Below are 23051 nucleotides of genomic sequence, written 5' to 3'. Positions count from 1 at the left end.
CCCTCCATGTGACCTTGTCTGGTCTGCAGAGAAGACCTACTTCAATCACCTTTTCACTTTGACACTGACCAGGCCAGAAAAAGTCCAGAGGATTATGAAGGCAGACAGATGATGAGAGATTTAGCAACAGAAAGGGTGAAAAAAGGAGGAAGGAGAAAAAAGGAGAGAGGGTAAGGAAATATGGGAGACCATAAAGAAAAAAGGATAGTCAGGTGGGTTCATGAGCATCATGAATGGCAGAAAGGGTATTTCAAACTCTTCCTCTTTGCAGCAGGAGAGAAACAGAAACTTGTTTTCTAGAGCAGCCAGAGATAACTAAATAGACATAAACATTGCATGGTGGGTACATGGAAAGCAACTGGATTGAAACACACAGCCTGCCTTTCAGTGCATTACCTGCAGTCACCTCCTATTCTGGCATTGCACTAAGGTTCCCACTCCCTGCTCTAGCTTTTCCTGCTCTGAGAACAAATACAAACCGTGCAATGGCAGACAAACTAAGCCAAGAAAGCACCTAATCATTCAGTCCTATTTTTACCAGTCCTTATCTGAGCTTCCCATACAGGAAGGAACAAAAAAGGAGATCCTGAGAGTCATTAGCTCTCTTCCATCACACAAGCTTAAAACAAATCATATATAGTTTCTATACCATTCACCCAAGGAATATCAAAGTGCATATAAACAATATATATTGTGGCAGAGCTCTAACCTTGTCCACATGGGTCCCGTGCTTCCAGGTGGTTTATGCTAGCTTCAGCGGCTCACTGCAACCTTCCACATAGCCCTTCTCTCTCTAGGGCCAGGGATACAGTCTACTGCTCTCTTTTCATCGTAAGCCAGCAAGGAGGTTGGTGAGAGAATTCCCACAGTCTCTGTTGCTCCTACAGCCTCATACCAAAACAGTTTAGCTCTTGTCCTGACAGGGGCCTGTTTTCCCCTCCCAGGAGGTGTTTCTGTAGTGGTGGGTTGGGGGAACCCAGGACCACCTTCTACTCTGGGTTCCAGCCCAGGGACCCTAATGGTAGCAGCTGTTGGCAGCCAACCTTTTATTGCCAGAGTTGCTACATTTCCCTGGGCCACTTCCCCACAGCTCTCCTGCTTCTCCCTTCCCTTACCAATGACTTGAGAGTGTCTTCATTAACCAGCCCTTCAGCCACACTTCCTCTCCCCTGGCTCCTCTCTGCCTGACTGGAGTGAGCCCTTTTATATTATCAGAGGGGCCTTAATTAGAGTCAGGTGGTCACATTAACTTAATGGCCTCACCTGACTCTTTGCAGGTTAATTGGAGTCAGGTGCTCTCATTAGCCTGGAGCAGCCCCTGCTCTGGTCAGTCAGGGAACAGAAAACTTAATCTAGTGGCCAGTATATCTGCCTTCTGCTACTCTGCTGTCTATCACATGTCCCTCTCCCCTGCTCAACACCAAGGGGTTGGGCAGCTTGGGACACCAGACAGTGTATCCGTGATAAGCCATCGGTGTTGCCATGGCGACTCCCTACTCTGTGCTGTATTCAGAACTGGAAAGGTTGGAGGGATAAGAACTACCTGGTTACCCTTGTGTTCTTCTCCTTGTTCCGTTGCATCCATTGAAGAGGGGCATGGTCAGTCACAAGGATAAATCTGTGCCCCAGCAGGTAATAACGCAACGTTTCCATGGCCCATTTTACAACAAGGCACTCTCTCTCTCTACCACTGCGTATTTTTGTTCCCTCGGAAGGAGATTCCTACTGAAGTAGAGAATTGGGTGTTCTTCCTTCCTGACCATCTGTGACAGGACGGCCCCTAACCCCACCTTGGATGCATCTGTCTGTAGGATGAATTCCTTGGTGAAATCTGGGGCTATCAATATGGGGTTACTGCAGAGGACAGTCCGTAGGTCCACGAATGCCCTCTCTGCTGCATCGGACTCTCTGACTGGATCAGGACCACGGGCCTTCACTAAGTCCATTAGGGGACTTACCCTTGTGGCAAAACGGGGGATGAAATGCCAGTAATACCCCACCACTCCTAGGAATGCTTGGATCTGCTTCTTATGACTCAGCCATGGCCAATTTTGGATGACCTCTAACTTATTCAGTTGGGGTTTTACCAGACCTTTTCCTACCAGGTAGCCAAGATATTTGGCCTCCGTGAACACTACGGCGCACATAACAGGGTTCGCCGTAAGGCCAGCTCGCCTGACGGTATCAAGGACCGCCCCCACTTTTTCCAAGTGGGTCTCCCAGTCTGGGGTATGAATCACCACGTCACCCAAGTAGGCCACAGTATAACTGGCATGGCAGCATAATAACTTGTCCATGAGGTGCTGAATGGTAGCTGGGGCCCCATGTAGTCCAAAAGGGAGGACCGTATATTGGAAGAGACCCTCTGGTGTAGGAAACGCCGTCTTTTCCTTTGCATCTTCGGCTAGGGGAATCTGCCAGTACCCCTTTGTCAAGTCTAGGGTTGTAAAGTACCGGGCATTCCCCAGACGGTCCACTAGTTCATGTATGCAGGGTATAGGGTAGGCATCAAACTGGGGTATCTCGTTTAGTCACCGGAAGTCATTGCAGAACCTCATGGTGCCATCAGGTTTGGGCACCAACACTATTGGGCTGGACCACTGACTGTGGGATTCTTCGATGATCCCCATCTCCAGCATTTTCCTGACTTCCGCTTTTATTTCCTCCCTTTTGACTGCTGGCATCCAGTAGGGCCTCATAGTTACTCTGGCCCCAGGGTTCGTGATGATGTGGTGATATGTCCCGGTTGTGCAACCCAGCTTTGTCAAGAATACGTCTTGATATTGGGCGATCATCTCAGTTACCTCTTTCTTCTGGGCTGTCGTTACATCAGGAGACACCCTCACCTGTTCAGGATTTTGTTCCCTGGGTACAGCTCTTCTCGAACCACTGTGCATGCCTCTTGCACATGCCAGGGTTTCAGAAGGTTGACGTGGTATATCTGCTCTAGTTTTCGACATCCCGGTTGTCACACCTTGTAATTTACTTCCCCTATGGGTTCAACTATTTCATAGGGCCCTTGCCACTGGGCCAACAGCTTACTGTCGGCCACGGGCACCACTACCATTACTTGGTCACTGGATTGAAACTGACGAACCTTGGCTTGATGGTTGTAGCATGTTCCCTGGGCCTCTTGGGCCTTCTCTAGGTGCTCCCTCACTGTGGGAGTGACCCGGGCTATCCAGTCCCTCATCCATAGCACATGATCTATTACATTCTTCCCCTCACTGGGTTCCTCCTCCCAAATTTCCTTGTCTATGTCCAGGATGCCTTGGGGGTTGTGTCCATACAACAGCTCAAAGGGGGAGAATCCGGTGGAAGCTTGGGGGACCTCACAGATGGCGAACATGATGTACGGTAGTAGGTTGTCCTAATCTTTCCCATCCTTGCTTACCAGCTTTCTTATCATGGCCTTGAGGGTCTGGTTAAATCTTTCCACCAGACCATTGGTTTGTGGATGGTAAACCGAGGTCTGCAGGGTCTGGACATGGAGCAGGGAACACAGGTCCTTCATCAACTTGGACATGAATAGTGTTCCCTGGTCTGTGAGTATTTCTTTTGGTAGCCCTACCCGGGCAAAGATTGCCACTAATTCTTTGGCAATGCTCTTGGAAGCTGTGTTTCGTAAGGGGACAGCTTCTGGGTACCTGGTTGCATAGTCTAGGATGACAAGAACATACTGGTGGCCTTGGGACATTTTCTCTAGCGGCCCCACAAGATCCATGGCGATCTGCTCGAACGGAACGTTGATGATCGGCAGGGATATCAGAGGAGCTCTTAGATGTGGACGAGGGCTGTGCAGCTGGCATTCGGGGCAAGAGGCACAGTACCGCAGGATGTCTTTATGTACCCCCGGCCAGAAGAACCTGCGTAAGATTCGCACCTGGGTTTTCTCCACTCCCAGGTGCCCTCCAAAAAGGTGACTGTGAGTAAGGCTTAATATTGCCTTCTGGTGTTTCTGGGGTACTAGGAGCTGGTGTACCTCTTGCTCCTGCATTTGCACGACACGGTATAGGAGATTCCTCTTGATCAAAAAATAAGGCCCTGGCCCCCAGGCCTTTCCCTCTATAGGTACCCCATCTATCTCAGCCACCTTCTTCCTGGCATTCTCGTACCTTGGGTCTTCCACCTGGTCCCATCCAAAAGTCTCTCTCCCGGGGCTTATCAGCCCAAACTCTGAGGGATCTGTCTCTGCACTCTCAGCTGGCTCTGTGAGGTTGGGCTTGGAAGCGGTCTCTGATCCCTCCTCCGTTTTGGGGCCCTCCCCTTCGGTTGCCCATGTACGTCTGCCTACACAGGCAGCCCTCTGTCCTTGTATCAGGATTCGGGTATCCAAGGCCTTGGCCGCTCTTCTTTCTCTCTTGGTCTTCCTGCCTTTCCCCGGAACAGGGAATAGCTCCTGGGACATTTCTGCGAAAAATGGGAGGTGACATTCTGCCATGGAAGCCTCCTGAAGTTCACAGAGTTCCTCTCCCTCCAATTGCTCCGGTGGGAGCAAGTTTCCAAACCCGGGGAAATCTCTACCTATGAGCACAGGGTATGGGAGGTTTGGGACTACCCCTGCTTTCAGCCTGGTGACATTTCCCTGAATTTCAATTTTCACTGGTATGATGGGGTAATAACTAACAGTCCCATGGACACAGGTTATCCCTGTATGCTTAGCTTGCATTAACTGGCTACGCTTCACTAATTTACCCAAAATTAGAGTTATAGCACTCCCCGAGTCTACGAGTGCCATGGTTTCTATCCCATTCAGCTTTACCTGCCTTGTATATTTATGTGGGGTGACTGCAACCCCTACAATACTGAGTAGGCTGCATGGGTCTTCCCTGACCCCCAGGTTACACTGCATGGGCTCTAAAACTTTGGGGAACTGGAACTCTATGTGCCCCAACTCCCCGCACCCATAACACTTATAATAACTTCTAGTCACTCCCCTATCACGTGGGTTAGGGGGGTTAGTCCCAGGGTCCCCCCGACTCAGGCCTTTTCCTTCCTTCTGGGCTCCCTGCTGGTTTTTGGTCCCCCCTCTTCTTCCACATAGGACTCCCTGGGGATTTGGCTGCCCAACACTCCAGGGTCAGGGTCGAGTGTTTGCTTCGTGAGGGGCCTTCCTTGGGGAATTGAGTTAATTCCCTGGCTGTCATCCGTCTTTCCACCAATGTGATCATTTCATCATAGGTGGACAGATCATTCTGGAATGCCCATTTGCAGAGATCTGGCAGCAGTCCCCGCATGTAATGGTCCATTACCAAAGTCTCCAAAATCTCCACTGGGCTGCATGCCTTGGGACGTAGCCACTTCCGAGTGAGGTGTAGGATGTCGAATAGTTGGGACCTCAGAGGTTTATTCTCCCTGTATTTCCACTCCTGGAACCTCTGGGCCCGTACTGCTGGTGTCACCTCTGATCGTGCTAGGATCTCTGCCCTCAGCCGGGAATAGTCAGCAGCGTCCTCGGTGGGCAGATCAAAGTAGGCCTTCTGGGCCTCTCCGCACAAAAAAGGGGTGAGAATGCTGGCCCACTGCTCCTGGTGCCATGCCTCACACTGAGCAGACCTTTCAAATGAGACGAGATATGCCTCTACATCATCCTCTGCTGTCATCTTTGGCAGACAACCGGTGGCCCTCAGAGTTCGGGTCCCATCGGACCCCCGGGCCTGGGTGGTGAGGATCTTCAGCTGGTCCATTACCTCACCAGGAGGGCTCGATCTTGGGTCACCTGGCTCATTAATAATTGGTTGGTTTCCTACTGTAGCCTCATGCACTCCCATTGCGCCATCGCCTGAACCCAGGTTGCCTTCTGCTGGGTCGCTGTGGCTTGCACCAGCACTTTCACCACCTCCTCCATTGTGGTGCAAACAAAAACCCAACAACAAAAACCCTAGCGCACTTTTTTTTAAACCTCTTTGTTCCGCCAAGCTGTGAACAATCACGTATCCCACTCTTGACCTTGTCCACATGGGTCCCGCGCTTCCAGGCAGTTTATGCTAGCTTCAGAGGCTCACTGCAATCCTCCACATAACCCTTCTCTCTCTAGGGCCAGGGATACAGTCTACTGCGCCCTTTTCATCATAAGCCAGCAATGGAGGTTGGTGAGAGAATTCCCACAGTCTCTGTTGCTTCTACGGCCTCATACCAAAACAGTTTAGCCTCCTGTCCTGACAGGGGCCTGTTTTCCCCTCCCAGGAGGTGTTTCTGTAGTGGTGGGTTGGGGGAACCCAGGCCCACCTTCTACTCCGGGTTCCAGCCCAGGGACCCTAATGGTAGCAGCTGTTGGCAGCCAACCTTTTATTGCCAGAGTTGCTACATTTCCCTGGGCCACTTCCCCACAGCTCGCCTGCTTCTCCCTGCTTCACCCTTACTTTACAGCTCCCTTACTAATGACTTGAGAGTGTCTTCATTAACCAGCCCTTCAGCCACACTTCCTCTCCACTGGCTCCTCTCTGCCTGACTGGAGTGAGCCCTTTTATATTATCAGAGGGGCCTTAATTAGAGTCAGGTGGTCACATTAGCTTAATGGCCTCACCTGACTCTTTGCAGGTTAATTGGAGTCAGGTGCTCTCATTAGCCTGGAGCAGCCCCTGCTCTGGTCAGTCAGGGAACAGAAAACTGTTAATCCAGTGGCCAGTATATCTGCCTTCGGCTACTCTGCTATACCTTCCTGGATCCCAATAAGGCTACTCTGCTGTACCCAACTGGCCTGGGTCTATCACTATATATATATATATATATATATATATATATATATATACATATAGGAGTCACTTCACCACCAATGCAGCTACCTCTGGGGTAGGAAGCAGCTGCTGTTTAACTGCACACAGAAAAACTACATATTATATTATTATTATTTTATTAATAGTAATAGTAAATAACATGTACAAACATTATCCAAAAATTTAGGTCAGTGAGCAAAAAAAATATTGTATTTAATTGAAATTGCAGTGGGAGTTTAGGTTGGTACAATATAATTACCCAAGGCTGAATTTGGCCTGGAGACCAGGACTAACAACCCTGACTCCTACAAAAAGTGCCATGGGATCTTTAATGGCAATAGGTAATTCAGAACCTCCATTTTACCCCTGATTGAAAAGATAGTACCTCCACTGCAGTGCTTGGGAACTAATCCAGTGCTATCTCTCAAGGAAGAATGGCTACTAGTGAGTCCCCATCACCACTTCTTGCAGTGCCTGGGTTTTCCTAGAAAGTCTGTTATCCAAGGAATGACTAGATATGACTCTTCTTAGCTTATTATAACTGAGATCACAGTTGGAAATGACCTTTCCTCCCATCAGCTATCTGTTCTTCAACATCATCATGACAGCAAAGGGTATAATTAGGATTTTTTTAGTTCCATCTTGGTTCCTGAAGTGGACTTTCCAGAAGTAGAGTCAGCTAGTGGGCCTGAGTTGTTGCAATCCAAGTAGTGTGGGCAGAATGCACAGATTTTAATAATCGGGATAATCTATTTTCTAAGTTGCACCAAAATAAATAAATCTTGAGAAGAATTACAATCACCTTTATACCAAAACACAATCCTCATCACCTCGCTGTGAGGGAAAACCTGTCATGCTGTTACCCTGGGACAAACTTCATAGATGAAATTAAATTCCCTCATCTCCACTGGTATTATAAGGATTCCCTACATACAAAGAGATGGTTTGGAAACATGAAGCGATCATGTGGAGCCCAGAGTTATAACCTTCTCCGAGACAACACATGATTCATAGGGCAAGCTTTACAGCCAAAGTTGGACTATTATTATAAAGTCACTCTCCCCAGGACTCCACTTGAAGAGCTGTTTTGGAGAGAAATCTATTCATTATTCCTTTTTCCACTCTCTGAAACCAATCTGCTACTACAAATGGATCCTGTTCCAGTCTTTCAGAGTACCACCACCGAGATATGCCATGGGTAAATAGGTATCGTAACCAACCTGGTGTCTGTGTATAACACCACAATACCCTATGGGTATTTAGAACCCACTCACTATTCATGAGTATGTCATCTATCTCTCTGATTCTCTCCACTACCTCTCCCTTCTCCATCGCTTCAAACATAAGTTGCTTGTATTCACTGTCAAGGCACTTCACAGTCAATCCCCACCCTACCTAGCTTCTCTCATTCACTATCAAGTGTTGATGCACACCTCTGATAGGCCCATAATGCCAGCCTCCACTGCTCACTTGTTAACTTTTCAAACAAGCACTTTCATCCATGCTGCCCACATGCTTCAGCGGCAATCCCTGCAAACATCACAGACTCTACCGTATTATCCACCTTCAAATCTCTCCTCAAAACTCTCCTTTGCTGTGATGCCCACATAAAATTTGACAATAGCTGTTGGTGTGCAGAGACCTCCATGAGACAATATTGGGCTGTACTGTTTACTAGTACTCCCCTATTGGTCTGTCTGTATCCATGTTGTTTTTTGACTTATAGTTAGATTGTAAATTCTCTGGAACAGGGACTGTATTTTTGCTCTGTGTTTGTACAGCACCTAGAACAATGGGGGCCTGGTCCATACCCAGGGCTTCTAGGTACTATGGTAATACAAATAAATAAAATAATAATAATTAAGGTGTCCTAGCACACCTGAGAACCTGAAAGTGTCTCCTACCCAGGAGCACCGTTAAACTCTGAAATTCCCCCAAGTATAATAAAGTATCCTGACTTATCAACTCTCTGTAAAAATGCTGGTTGGGTATTTTCTTACCCACCCAATAATATTCCCCCAGGATCCCCTCTCCCCCGACCAAAAACAAAACAGCAATTTGAGGCTGCATCAAAGACCAGCCTTCAGGTGTATTCAGCACCAAGGCCAGAGCCTGAGGGGGAAAACCCCAAGCACCATGACCATTGAAGCTGAGAATCAAAAAGGAAAATAGGCATTTGAAGCATGTTATTTCCTTCCTTCCTTCAGGCATGTGGTATGTGTAGTGAAGACAGACCAGCACCAGCAGCTTATCTTGCTATTTAGCAACCAGGCTTTCATCTACTGGAGAAAGGAAGGGGGCAAGAATCCCTCACATATGTTTCCCAGAAGATGAGTCATCCATTGAATCTAAGTGAATCAAGCCATGTTCCTAGCAGGGCCCTTGGGGGTGGGGTAAAATGAGTTGATTTACAATCTGTGAGGTTTTCCATATTCTGATTCTCTCATCTGATCTATTGCAGCAAGGTCCTCCTGCCTCCACCAAAACCGCCAGCAGCACTGACTGCTGGGTAAGTCTCAGGAGACAGCAATTTTCTGACAGATCTGTCCAAAGTGCATTTCTAGGTACAGTAATTCAGACACCTTCCCCAACAGCTGCAGAGCTACTATCTTGCAGTTTCTGATTCACAATTTCTGCTGATGACGTGCTCTTCTGGATCAGCCTGTGTAACCAGTGACCTCAGCACACATGTAGCAGGAAGCTTCCATCCTCTGCTCGTTGCTTAATATATTTACTTTGCAAACATTTTCACAAAATCCCTTCCTGTTTCTCCCCACTCAGATGCCCATTTCTGTCTCTCTCTCTTATTCCTTTTTCTGATGTCCAGCTCTCTGCAGACATGGCCCAAGGCCCTCTCTTGGTGTCTGCCTCTGAACAGTGGCAGTCAGGCACTACCATAACCATTAATGGTGGCATGCCACCATGATTACAGGGATCTCCTCAGGACATGAGGATGGTGGCTGGGATGAGATTGGCCAGCTGATCCCAACCCACGTGCCAGAAGTTGTCTAGTAGGAGAGGATGCTGTTTCCAGGATAATGTTTCTCAAGTGTTCCTGACAGAGAGTTCTTAGTTTCCTTCAAAATGTGTTAGGTATATGCAACCCTCCACCACTCAACAGATGACAAGACCTTCCAAAGAAAGGTCATAACTCTTCACTGCCAAAAAATAAACGCTGATTTTCAGTTTAAAGCTACACAGTGACATTGTTGTAGGCTCAGGAGGCACTTTATGCCACAGAGGAGAAGGATAGTCTGGTGTTTAGACTGCTAGCCTGTGAAATCCGAGGCCTTTTTCTGCAGCCACATTAGGACAGCGGCAGCCATGAGCTACAAAGCAGAAATTCACATCCTTGCATTCCATCTAAACTACATTAAAACAATGAACTATTGGGCTGTTAAGAAAGAGCTCCTGTCCTAACAGTACTCACCATCACCAGATAAAGCAACAGATCTTTAAACATCTTAAGAAAACTCTTTGACAGCATTCTGTCTGGCAAGGAATCACTTATTAACAGTTGTGACTGTGAAATCTATACGTCTTTATTGTTTTGCCTTCATGGTTCCTACTTCTCTATTGTTTATCTATATGATTTCTGTCTGGTTCTTGTCTGTTACATAACTAATTTCACAAGATTTAAATCAATTAAGGTGGTGGAGTATGATTGGTTAAAGAATTCTTTTGCAATATGTTAGGATTGGTCAAAGAATTATTTTGTAGTACGTTAGTTTAAAATGGTTGGGTAAGCAGGATTCAAGTTTCACTATATAAATTGGGGTCCAAAAGGAAGTTCTTTGGAACCTAACTCCAGGACGCAACCCAAGATCAGTGCTGCCAGACTCAATACCTGCCAACCATATCAGGCAGAAACTGGAGGAGCTCCAGACAACCTGATGCTGACTGGCCACCAGGAAAAGTTTGTCTGCCTTATTGGCAGTGGTGAGCACTGTATGCTTAGTGTGTGCATTCTGTTTTGGTAACTGTTAATAAATAGAGGTTAAGAATATTACTGTGTAAGGCACTTTCACTGGTAAAAGGCCCTGCAAACCCTCAGAAGAATATGCTCGGAGCCCTAGGAACTGAGTATGGGTGGCTCTGAGCCCTAGGCAATGGGTATTGGTGGATGCCTTTCGCCTGGAGCCCTATGAACTGGAAAAGGGCGGGGATGCCTAAATTAACTTGGTTACCCCTTGAACCCACAGAAGGGTAAAGGTGGGGCACCCTAGGGAGTGTGGGTAACAAGCCCAGAACTTGCAAGACCTGGGTGCAATTCCCTATAAGGCCATAGGCTTCCTATATGACCATGGGCAAGTCAGTTAGCTTCTCTGTGCCACTCACCCATCTGTAAAATGGGAACAATAGCATTTCCCTACCTCACAGAGGTATTGTGAGGATAAATACATTAAAGATTGTGAGGTACTCAGAGACTACAGTAACTGGGGCCATACAAATATCTTAGAAAATAACAACAGTGGAGAAAGTGTTTTTACTTTCTTCCTTTTTATTTCTGATCATATAAGGAACTGTACTATTGTGTTCCATTGCGGGCTGCCGGTGCCGGGTTAACTGCCCTATTCCACTGATGCTTCTCAGACGTCTCTGGATTCAAGATCAGCTGCAAGGGAATGTCCAAGAAGAGGAGCTAAGTGACTGAGCCAAAGGAAAATCAGGAAAACAAGGAAAATCTGGGAACGGTTTTATTAAAATGCATTTCTTCAGCCAAGATCTATCCATATCTACTACATTTCCAGTGGGCTCACAGAACTATTCTTGACAAGCCCAATTCTAAGCAGGATAAAGATCATATATTTTTATTGACCTGCCCAATGCTCTCACCACACCAAAACAGACTAAGAAGCTAAAGATATGTAACTCTAAGAATGATACAAATTAACTAAATTTACTAGCTTGTGGAATAGGAAGCTATGACACTTTAAAAAGTGTGCATGACTGGTAACAGCCCCAGAGACAGCTGTGTACCTCTCATAACATCTGGTATCAGGGGCGTGCAGAAAGTGGGGCAAGCAGGGGCACCCCAAGGCACAGAACTCCTCCAGCCTCAGGGCCGAGGCACAGAACATGCGCCTCCAAAACCCAGTGAAATTTAAATTCCTGCGCACTCCCCTGGCTGGTATCCCTTCCAATCAGCTCTGGAATCCAACAAGAGAAACAGAAACTGATGAGATTTCCTGGCTAAGCCTTTAGGTCCAGCTGTGGGGGATGAGGGAGGAAAGAATGGGGCTCATACAAGATGAAACTCACCCCTGTGCCAAAGGCAGAACAAGGCCTATGCACTAGTTAAAACCTCAAAATAGCTTTGGTACATAGGCCTTGCACTGGCCTTGCACAGGGGTAAATTTCACCCCCAAGGAACAGACTATATTTACATTTGTTAGGAAAGATCCTTTCCAGTTTCTCTTGGCACTATCCTTAGTATAGCTCTGTTTTCTACATACAATTTACTAATTAGTTCATTTTTGGTGGCCCGCATTATCTGATTACAAGACAAATATGCAGAAACACAAAAGACACCACACTAAAGATATAGAAAATAGCAGTATGAACATAAAAATAGTAAAAAATAGAACCAGTTTACACAATGTCCCTCAAGAAACAGTCCAGAAATACATGTAACTTTTCCCATTCCATTATATCATATTATTTATCAAATAGTGCAGGCTGTCACACAGTAAGAATTCATATTGTAATGCATTACCACAGGCTAACTGGCCCCTTTAAGAGGGAACAGTGGGTACAGTGAACCTATAACTGATTACCAGCTACCCAGGTGGGTTTAAAGGATGGTGCCTGGATCTTATAAAGAGGAAGATAGCAACAGGGGAAGGAAGGTTATCCACTGACCTCTCTCAGCTCAGGGAGGTAAGGGTGATGCTAAAGGAAGCTATGGTAAAGGCCACAGCAGAAAGTAGGAGGCTCCTGCAGGAAACCCTTGACTGGGGGAAGGGTTTTGGGCCTGGAGGCCTCTTGGACACTATGAGCATGTGGAATAACTCCAGGTTGAAAGGCCTGAGATTTCCTGCAGTCATAAAGAGAAGGGGTAGGTTCCAGGTAATAAGGCCTGAGAGTGGATGTTCAGAAGAGCAGGGAGAGCAGGCTGGGCTGAGGGGAGAGGCTAAACAGAACCTGGGAAAGATGCTGTGCCCAGCTTGGAAACTTGAAGACAGACATACTCCAGGGGAGAGGGGCTGTGCTCTGTGTGAGACTCGGGTAGAAGAGACTTTGTTGTATTTTAATAACAAGACCCACAAGAAGGGGTGTTTTTCTTGGACACAAGATTTGGGGAGTTATTGAGGAGCCTGAGTGAAAGGGAAACTGAGGCAGGACTCTGCAGAGCCCTGCACAGCCAGCAGGAGGCTGGAGTGGATGCACTATCAAAGTCTGTCTGCATATGCATAGACAATGGAAGCCTCAATTATCAAACACAAGTTTTAATGAGTGGCAACCAAGGAAGCTGAAACATGAATACAGTGTGGCTGGAGACAAGCAGGGCCAGCTCTAGGTTTTTTGCTGCCCCAAGCAAAATATTTGCCACCCCAAGCTCCAAGAGCGCAACTGCCCAAACAAAAACAAAAACAAAAGGATGGCCAGAATGCCGCCCCTGGAATTGTGCCCCCCCAAGCACGTGCTTGCTTTGCTGGTGCCTAGAGCAGGTCCTGGAGACAAGGAAACTGAGGAGTGAACAGACTGGATTTTTAGAATGCGGGTGCAGATACAGAGTATGTCTGCTCTGCAATTGAGGTGTGTGATTGCAGCATGTGTAAACACACCCATGCTATCTTTAGTCTTACAAGCTTGGGTACCAACAGCAATATGGGCTGCAGTGTGGGCTGTACAAGCGTACCCAAGTCCCTGGGTACTTATTCAGAAGCTAATCCACGATGAAGTCCATCCTGCTGCAGTGTCACTACTATTGGCAACCAAGCTAGCTAGATTAAAACTAGCTCTGGTATGTCTATATATTCTGCAATCACACCTCTGATTGCAGTCTAGTCCCACACAGTGAGAGAGACCAAAGGAAATAGGAGGGGAGCGGGGAATACTGGGGCAGTTGCTTCTGCCAATACAGACTGTCTTAGCTTGGCTGTTCCATGCTCCCCTCAGACTCTGTATTCTAACTGTCACAAGGCAGACTTTTAAAAACAAATGCTTACTGGGTGCATACTTCCTGAAGGGGGAGAAGTCTAACCCAGAGTCTGAACTCCTCAGGACTCATTGACAAGCACAGAGTGAGAAATAGAGTGCTGGAGCCTGAAGGTCCAGAATCATAGAGCTGAGAAGCTTGATAATGAGGAGGGTTGAGAGAGAGAGTGAGAGCTCTCTGAGCCATTGCTCTGATAAAACCAGGGAGTGAGTAGGTGCATTCTGACAAGAATAATGAAAAATGCGAAAGCCTGGTGTGGACGGTGCAGAATTCAGAAAGGTTAATTCAATGAGCAAACATCACATGAAGGATTAGCTTTATTAATAAACAGTCATTTCCAGTGAAAACATTGAACAAACTCCTCTGTGTTCAAAAGCAGTAGGTGACCTAGCAAGCCGAAGGATAATCTGTTTTTGCTGTCATTAGTAATATACTCATCTTGGTGAACAAAAGGAGCATTTTCCATGGACACCTTCCCCCTTGGAGTTCACCCATCCAAACACTGATTAAACCCAGCCCTGTTTATGCTTTTTAAACTAGATATCAGTCATACTCCAACCAATAACACTGTTCTCTTTCAAGCATCCCTTTTCAATCACATTATTTTTTTAATTCCAAGACGCACCTAGACCTATGATCCCATTATTTCAGCTTGTAACATCCTTAGAATAAAGGGGTATAAACTACGGCTTAAGTGAGAAGATGATTAACTAAGGAAGGTTACTGTTTCAGGAAGGGGTTGTTGGTGAACACAATATCCTAACAGTGTCCAACCTCTTTAGAGAAAACTACATTTGCTGAACAATACATGGAAGGGTCTCCATGTTGAACCTCATCTCTCTCTGAAGTGAAATCATTGATGGTTTTAAGAATTATCATGCAACCATAGTGCTTTGATGTTAAGTGCAATACATTGAAAAGTGAGTATGTAAAAATAAGACCTTCTTACTCAACAGATTCCCCTTCCCATCATTATCAAAGTAAAATTTGCTGGATTTACTAAAGTTCATCTTTACTCCTTTTTATGGCTGTTATACCTGCAGCGCCACTACACGGAGGGTGAATTAGATAAAGAACATTCTGGCTCCGGTATCATCAACAGATTTGTTATCTGAATTAAGATTACAACGTCTTTATTGTTGATCATGCACAAGAACAAAGAGTCTCAGATCCCCGGGGGGAGTTTGTGGTGCAAAAGAAAAAAAATCTTTTACTTGTCAACTGAGCACAATAAATCAAGAGTCACTGAGAAATAATGAATATGGAGACCCCTCATACCAGTTTTGCAGTTACTGTTAGAGCAGACATGGAATTGAATCAGTTAGGAAAGTAACATACTGCATATGGTCAGTACACATTTTTAAATATAGTGTCATGGCAGGTATCGCTAGGTGGTGCTGGTATGTACAGTCTTCCAAGTTATTTTTCTTAAGCCTTGTCTAATTTACACAACTTCCCTAGTGCAGATCCAGTTATAGAGACATGAGAGTGCATACAATGGTATAGATTATTCTTATATAAGAATAAGCTATTTTGCTGTAAGGGACTTTTATACTAGTATAACTACATCCATACTAGGGGTTTTACCAGTATTACTACTTCTGGGAAAAAAATCATACCCAGACCTGAAATAGTTACACCAGTCAAACTTTCAAATGTAAGTAGACGAGGCCTTAGCGTATGAGCAAATGTTCAGTCTTGAGAAGACCTGCTGTGTGTGTTAGTTTTGCCATACAAATGTTCTCGGTAGGAGGAGCAGTGCAAGCAGTAGAAGATTTTGCTCTCTACCTAAGGGTATGTCTACACTGCAATTAGAAGTGTGACTTCTGCACATGTAAACATAGAGGTGCTAGATTTGATCTAATTAGCTCAAATAATGTACAGTGAAGCTGCAGCAGTACAGGTTAGCCACTTGAATATGTCACCAGAGTCCTGGGAGGGGTTGTATAGCCCTTGCTGCTAGGATTCACTGCTATTGACTGAGCTAACTAGATCAAAGCTAGCTCAGACATGTCTACGTGTGCTACCGTCACCCCCTGACTGCCATGTAGACATACCCTTTGCCTCAAGGATTGACTCCAATCAGAGACAGAGGTGCACCCTTGAAATGGGGGGGTAAGGGGGGCAGAAGGGAGGTTGGGGTGAGATTATTGAAAAAAGGGATTAGCTGCATGCTCTTTGTGACCTCCTCTGTTCCAGGACTGACGTATGTGTAAATAAAACAAAGTTATACTTAGAATATACCCAAATTCTGTGTCACTGATTTATCCTCCACTGGGAAGGTGACCTGAAAGGCCACAGATGTCAACTACGGCTTGACACAGGGACAACAATATTCATACTAGTTCAAAGCTAAATTTTCTCACAAACACAAAACTCACATTCCTCATTTGGAACAACATCCTAGTTTGAAGTTTTAAACTGGACCAATTGTACATGTGAGTTACATGAGTGCACAAAGTCTGGACAATTTTCTTAAAGGCGAATACACTGTTTTTACACACTGGGAATCAGCTGAATAGATTTTCCTCTAGTTCACTCTCACCCCTCTCCGCCCCCAAATCACTACAATGTAAGCCAAGCAACAGCTGTTTCACCCCCAATATGTTATTTTACAAAAAGCTATTAGCAAATGAAAGTAGCAGTTTCCCACAGAAGGGCCTGCTGCCCCTCACTTTAGTGTCTCCAGTACCGTTAGAGTGGGAAGAGTTAGTTAAGCAACGGACCAAAGTGCCAGGACCCGCTGCGGAATCCCCATTAGACATGGTTTAAAAAACTGGCATGGATCTTGCCAAAGGGGAGGCTGATCCCCTAGGGGAGGTCCCAGGAGTGTCTGCTGTGGGGGGGGGGGGGAAGGGGGGAGTACAGCTGCAGGGGACTCTCAGTGAGAGGGGTCTCAGGCCGGCTGAGGTTTGCAGGGCCAGGGGCAGCATTGGCCTTGCGGGGGCTCAGTGCTGGAGACAGGGTCAGGGAAACGGGCGCTGCGCTGCCCAGGCTCACGCTTCCCTGCCCGGCGGCCAGGCAGGAATTCCCCGAGCTGTAGGAGCCGTTTGGCGGCGGCGGGGGAGCCCGGGACACCCCGGGACGAGCCCAGGCAGCCCGGAGTTAGCAGCCCCCGCCCGCTCCCGGCTCCCTTACCACATTGCTGAGGAAATCCGCGTCGTTCAGGTCGCCCAGGTCCAGGAAGCCGGAGCCGCCCCCGGGGAAGAGGCGCTCGGAGGGGAAGGGCTCCAGGATACTGTCCATGGTGCCGGGCAGCGCCCCGCCGGAGCAGGGTTAGGTGAGGGGCAGAGCCGCCTTCCCGCCAGCGCGGCGGGCCGGATCCGGGGCGTCCCTCGCTCCCTCCGCCGATCCAAGGCTCGGGGGTTACTCCAGCGCTGCCCGGCGCAGCCGATGGCAGGGCCCCGGGCACCCACTGGGCATGGCTCCTCCTCCCACGGGCCGGCTGCAATCCATAGGGCGCGGGGCAGCGGGGCTCCCCGGGGCGGCGGGGGCAGCTGGGGGCCCCGCGGCGGCTGAGGACGGGGAGGAGAGGTTGGGGCTGGGCAGGAGCCGAACCCCGCGGCAGCGTGCAGGAGGAAGGAGGGGCGGTGTACTCCTCCGGGACTCCCCTCTGCCGAGCTGTCACTTTCACACTCCGCACAGGATCCCCAGGCTCAGCCGCCTGGCCGCTCTGAACATCCCGCCCCCACCCCCCCGCTCATGAATATTAAAGAGGGGGCGAGGCGTAACTCCCCCCCGGAACAGCCTCTTAAGGAAGCTCTGTTGCAATGCATTGCTCCTCCCTTGCTCTTGCACTGACAGCTCGGAGCGAAGGAGAATGGAGAACGGCCAAGGGCAGGGAACAGAACTCACGGCAGATCTGAACAGTCATCGGGCCCCATGCAGCTCCGGGGGCAACCACAGACAGAAGAGACAGTGTGGGGAGATGTAAGAGGGAGAATGCTGTGAAAGACCATTACAGGCAGGGGTGGCAGACAGGCCAGGGCTGGCCGCTCAGCGTTTTGCAGCTGCCCTATGTGAATGTGTGTCCCCTGCACATTCTAGAATTTCTCCTGGACATCCTGATGACTCTGACAAGAACTGACATGGGATTCTTAATGACCACATGTGATCAGAACCATAGTCTTCTATCTCCTACCGCAGCACCACACTAGGGTACTGCGCTCAGTACTCCCAGGGAAGATCACCCCCACTGAGTTACACCACTTGCTACAGCACAATGTTCCCTACCATTGTATGGTGTTGGTACACTACTGACTTAGAAGAAAAAGTGCCACCTAGTGAATTTCCAACACCCTATGTTCTGGGTATTCCCTTCACTACCTAGAACAGGGGTGGCCAAACCTACTGACTCTCTGAGCTGCATGCAACAATCTTCAGAAGTTCAAGAGTGGGGGCATACCTGTTGGGGCTTCAGCCCTGTGGTAGGTACCTGCCAGGGCTCGGAGCTTCAACCCCGCTCCTGCTGAAGCCCCAAGCACCGGCAGGCATGGCCCACAGGGCTGAAGCCCTGAGATCCCCCTCCACACTGGGCAGAAGCCTCTACCGCACCACCCTATTGCAAGGCACAGATCCCGTGCTCCCCCAGTCTGGTAGGTGGAGAATGGGGGAGGAGATGGGGGGGCTCTGCAAGCTGCACCTTAACTGTAAAAGAGCTGTATGTGGCTCATGAGCCATTGTTTGGCCACTCCTGACCTAGAACATATGAAGATGTTTTCCTGGGATGAAGTAAATTGATTAAGATGCCCTGCATCTGAGGACCATAATTTCAGTTTTGTTGTCCAATTCTTTAGTGGTTATTGATTTCCAATTAATTACCAATTTAAAGAGCTGGGGGACTGTAGGGTTCTAGGTCCAGAATCAAGCACAACAGAAGCAAAGTTATCAAGTTCAATATGGAGGAGAGGAAGGTGATCAGGAACAGTCAACATGAATTCACCAAGGCAAGTCATGCCTGACCAACTTGATTGCCTTCTATGATGAGATAACTGGCTCTGTGGATATGGGGAAAGCGGTGGTCAAGAAATATGTGTAACCCTTCTGCCCGTCAGAGTTGGCAGCAACAAGGGCCGGGTTCAATATCTAGGGGATCCATTCCAATAACACAATGCAAACCGGCTCAAGCCCCCACCCAGTGACCTGGGACAAATATATACCACCCCCGCTGGGCGCCTCCAAGAGGCAATACTTCCCCTCTCGCAAGCACATAGTCTGAGTGTAGCAAAAAGCCTTTTAATAACAGAGAGAAACAATGTGGCATTATGTTGGGGAAACACCACCAACAGGATTCATAACACAACCCATGAGCAAAAAAACCCACCCCAAGCAAATTGGGGCATGCTTTTTTCCCTTTGGTTCTTGAGTCCAGCAACCCCAAATCACCCAAAGTCCCAAAAGTCCAACGACCCAAAAGTCTCTGTCCCTGGTCAGGGCAGCCCCAGAGTTCGAAAGTTTATCTGCAGAGCTTTACCTCCCAACCTGGGTGGAGATGGGGAGGGGGTAAGAGGCACCTTACATGATCTGAAGTTGACCGCCCCACAGCTCCATAGGCCTTCGCTCAGCTCCACAGCCCACAAGCAGCTCCCACTGTCCCACAAACTGCTCCACGTCCCACCAGCAGCTCCTGCCATCCTACAAACTGCTCCACCAGCCAGTCCACAAGGCACTCCAGCCATCCTGCAAACTGCTCCACAATAGATCTTCAGGCTCCCCCACTACTTAACACAACACTCTGTGATTCAGCTCTTTGGTGAATTCAGCTTGCAGTAGGGGAGCCTCAGTGCTGGTGCACTATTAGCCCAAAGTGAACTCAGCGCCTGTAACTAGACTTCTAATGAAATCAAAATTAGCTCTGATATTCCACAGTGGAGAGAGGCAGAAGTACAATTAGCATGTAAGGCCCTCACCAAGGGGCCCATACCACCAAGTATTAATACTTGTCCCCCAGCCCCTCTCAATTCACAGAGTTTTGGAACCCATAACCCTTGCCTAGTGAGTGCTACTTAGTTGATGATGAGTCCCTCCATCATAATAAAAGGCCAACTACAGTTCCAAGCACAGTTCCCATAATCAGGGCAATAACAATTTATTCTTCCTGCCCCAATAACAGAGACACTGGGGATCCCACAGCAGCCAAAGTGACCATTTGGGCAGCTATGGCCTCATTCTAGGCGGGGTGGGTGTGCCTATGCAAATGAGATCGGACCCTGAAGTTCTTTTCCACAACTTACCACACCTCACCACCAGATGTCAGGGTGAAGCTCATCCTGACACTGCTTACATCTGGATTGGATGAATGGACTATAAGGTGGATAGAAAGTTGGCTAGATCGTCGGGCTCAACGGGTAGTGATCAACGGCTTGATGTCTAGTTGGCAGCCGGTATCAAGTGGAGTGCCCCACGGGTCAGTCCTGGGGCCAGTTTTGTTCATCATCTTCATTAATGATCTGGATGATGGGATGGATTGCACCCTCAGCAAGTTCGCAGATGACACTAAACTGGGGGGAGAGGTAGATATGCTGGAGGGTAGGGATAGGGTCCAGAGTGACCTAGACAAATTGGAGGATTGGGCCAAAATAAATCTGATGAGGTTCAACAAGGACAAGTACAGAGTCCTGCACTTAGGTCAGAAGAATCCCATGCACTGCTACAGGCTGGGGACCGACTGGCTAAGCAGCAGTTCTGCAGAAAAGGACCTGGGGATTTCAGTGGATAAGAAACTGGATGTGAGTCAACAGTGTACCCTTGTTGCCAATAAGACTAATGGCATATTGGGCTGCATTAGTAGGAGCATTGCCAGCAGATCGAGGAAAGTGATTATTCCCCTCTATTCGGCACTGGTAAGGCCACATCTGGAGTATTGTGTCCAGTTTTGGTCCCCCCACTACAGAAAGGATGTGAACAAATTGTAGACAGTCTAGCGGAGGGCAACAAAAATGATTATGGGGCTGGGGCACATGACTTATGAGGAGAGGCTGAGGGAACTGGGCTTAGTCTGCAGAAGAGAAGAGTGAGGGGGGATTTGATAGCAGCCTTCAACTACCTGAAGGGGGGTTCCAAAGAGGATGGAGCTCAGCTGTTCTCAGTGGTGGCAGATGACAGAACAAGGAGCAATGCTTTCAAGTTGCAGTGGAGGAGGCCTAGTTTGGATATTAGGAAAAACTATTTTGCTAGGAGGGTGGTGAAGCACTGGAATGGGTTACCTAGGGAGGTGGTGGAATCTCCATCCTTAGAGGTTTTTAAGGCTTGGCTTGACAAAGCCCTGGCTGGGATGATTTAGTCGGGGTTGGTCTGGCTTTGAGCAGGGGGTTAGACTAGATGACCTCCTGAGGTCTCTTCCAACCCTGATATTCTATGATTCTATATCTGGGTGGGAATCCAGTGTGCACAATGATGACACCCACACTGAAGGCAAAGCAAAGCTTTAACCATTTCTATTAGCACAATTAGCAAAGACACAAACTTCAAAAATGTAAAAAGAAAGCAAAAATACAGTATTAAAGCAGTCTCTTGTACCATTCCTCACACATACTCACATCCTTCCTTGGGGATCTGATGGTAAGAGACAAAGGTCCTGCTTTGTCTCTGGCATGCCAAACGAATCTCCCTTTTACATGGTGGTCTGGCCTATTATAGGGAATAGGGGCTGTCATGAATATTCATACAAATACTCAGCCTCCTTTCTCCATATTTAACCTCCTCACCCTAATTATGTTGGGGTATCCCTACCTGATAGATTAATATATATATATTAATGATTTCAACTAATTATCATATACATCAATTCATTGCCAAGGCAAGTTCATGGCTAAGCATCTGCCAACATTTTATCCTAAAATATCCAAGCCTACCATCAGCTCAGTGCTCATGTGATTACTTGGTATCATTTTGTTCTGACCCTCCCCTGCTCCCAAGTACAATGTTTCCAATTCCCCAAAACTGAGGGTCAGTGTTGGGCCACTTATCGGTGCTAAAGTTCATAGGCCGTGAAGTTTTAAGTCAACCGCTTAAGCTAATGCCTTACAGGATTCAGGCCTGTAAATTCCTTGTGTTAGGGCTTATTAAAGTAAAATGCTGAAGCTAGCCCTATGGATACAGTTTGATGAACTGAAAAAGAAACCTTTCCTTTAGCAGGCCCAGTGACATCACTGGCTTCTGCAGACAGAAATCCAGTGACTGTATCAGTAGGTACTGAAGTACCCTTGGGGAGGAAAGCCAAATAGAAGATATGTCTTTAGAGAGTTCCATTTTTGAAGGTAAAACGAAAGCATGTAAATAGATCTTACTGCCAATTACCCACAGCAAAAGTCAGTGCAGGTGGGCCTGTTTGCAGCAGCCCATCTTGCAGTTCTGTAATTAAAGAGTCAGGCAGCATTTAAGAGCTTCAGGAAGTTTATATGGCTTCAAATAAATAGGATTTATCCTTGTCCTCTCTGATCTATTTTCTATTTGATGAACACTCAGGAAAACCTCTTAGAATAACCCTGTTGAAGAAACGCTGGTATCTCTCCATCCCTACCCTCATGGCTCAGCCAGAGTAGCCTGAGGAATCCTGATTCCCATAAAGGCTCTCCCTTTATCAGTGTCAGGGAAACAAATTCTGCAGAGAGAATCAAGGTACATTTCTCCCAAAAGAAACCTGGCTGGTGACTTCCAATGACAAGAGGAACTGAGAAAGGGCAAACTCCCCAGAAGGGGATATGCACTTTGGCGACACCTGGAAGGCCTGAGTTGGCGTCAGACTTTGAGATTCCATCTACAACTGAAGCTTCATATGCACCCTCTTTTCTTCATTCCTCCCAGGTGTCTCAGGGCTCACGCTACAGCCCTAGAGACCAACCTGAGGCTGCCCCTCACACGAGCCCCCACATGCAACCCCCCTGCACACATAGTGTAAACTAAGGCCTAATGCCACTTAAATTACATTTGCTCTCACTTTACCAAGCTCTTTCTGCTGTCCATGAGATGTAAAGCAGCCTTAGTGTAAATAAAAAACATAGACACAGACACAGCCTGCAGAGAGTTGGGCTATGGTTCCAGAGACTCTCAGCTTCTACTCACATCGGGGATGGATGGTATTTGGGACTAATTGTTTAACATGGGAAAGAGGGAGGAACCTTGCAATGTCCACAGTGATGCACTTCATACCCACTGCAAGGAGACACTGGGAA

General features: G+C 47.5%; 1 protein-coding gene across 2 annotated transcripts in view; it reads right to left on the bottom strand.

Annotated features, from left to right (window-relative positions):
- CREB3L1 (cAMP responsive element binding protein 3 like 1) overlaps positions 1 to 17555 on the bottom strand; it is a 67605-nt gene extending 50050 nt beyond the window's left edge. For both annotated transcript variants that reach the window (XR_012159411.1, XM_073348193.1), the window contains exon 1: positions 17017 to 17555. Coding sequence is in view for 1 of the 2 variants with exons in the window: in XM_073348193.1 (XP_073204294.1) it covers positions 17017 to 17124 (108 nt within the window). In the remaining variant the exon portion in view is untranslated. The remainder of the gene's footprint in view (positions 1 to 17016) is intronic.
- Between the last annotated feature and the right edge of the window lie 5496 nt (positions 17556 to 23051).

The sequence above is a fragment of the Lepidochelys kempii genome, chromosome 6, assembly GCF_965140265.1.
Source record: "Lepidochelys kempii isolate rLepKem1 chromosome 6, rLepKem1.hap2, whole genome shotgun sequence".
NCBI classification, from domain to species: Eukaryota; Metazoa; Chordata; order Testudines; family Cheloniidae; genus Lepidochelys; species Lepidochelys kempii.
This window is presented reverse-complemented; position numbering and strand designations above follow the sequence as displayed.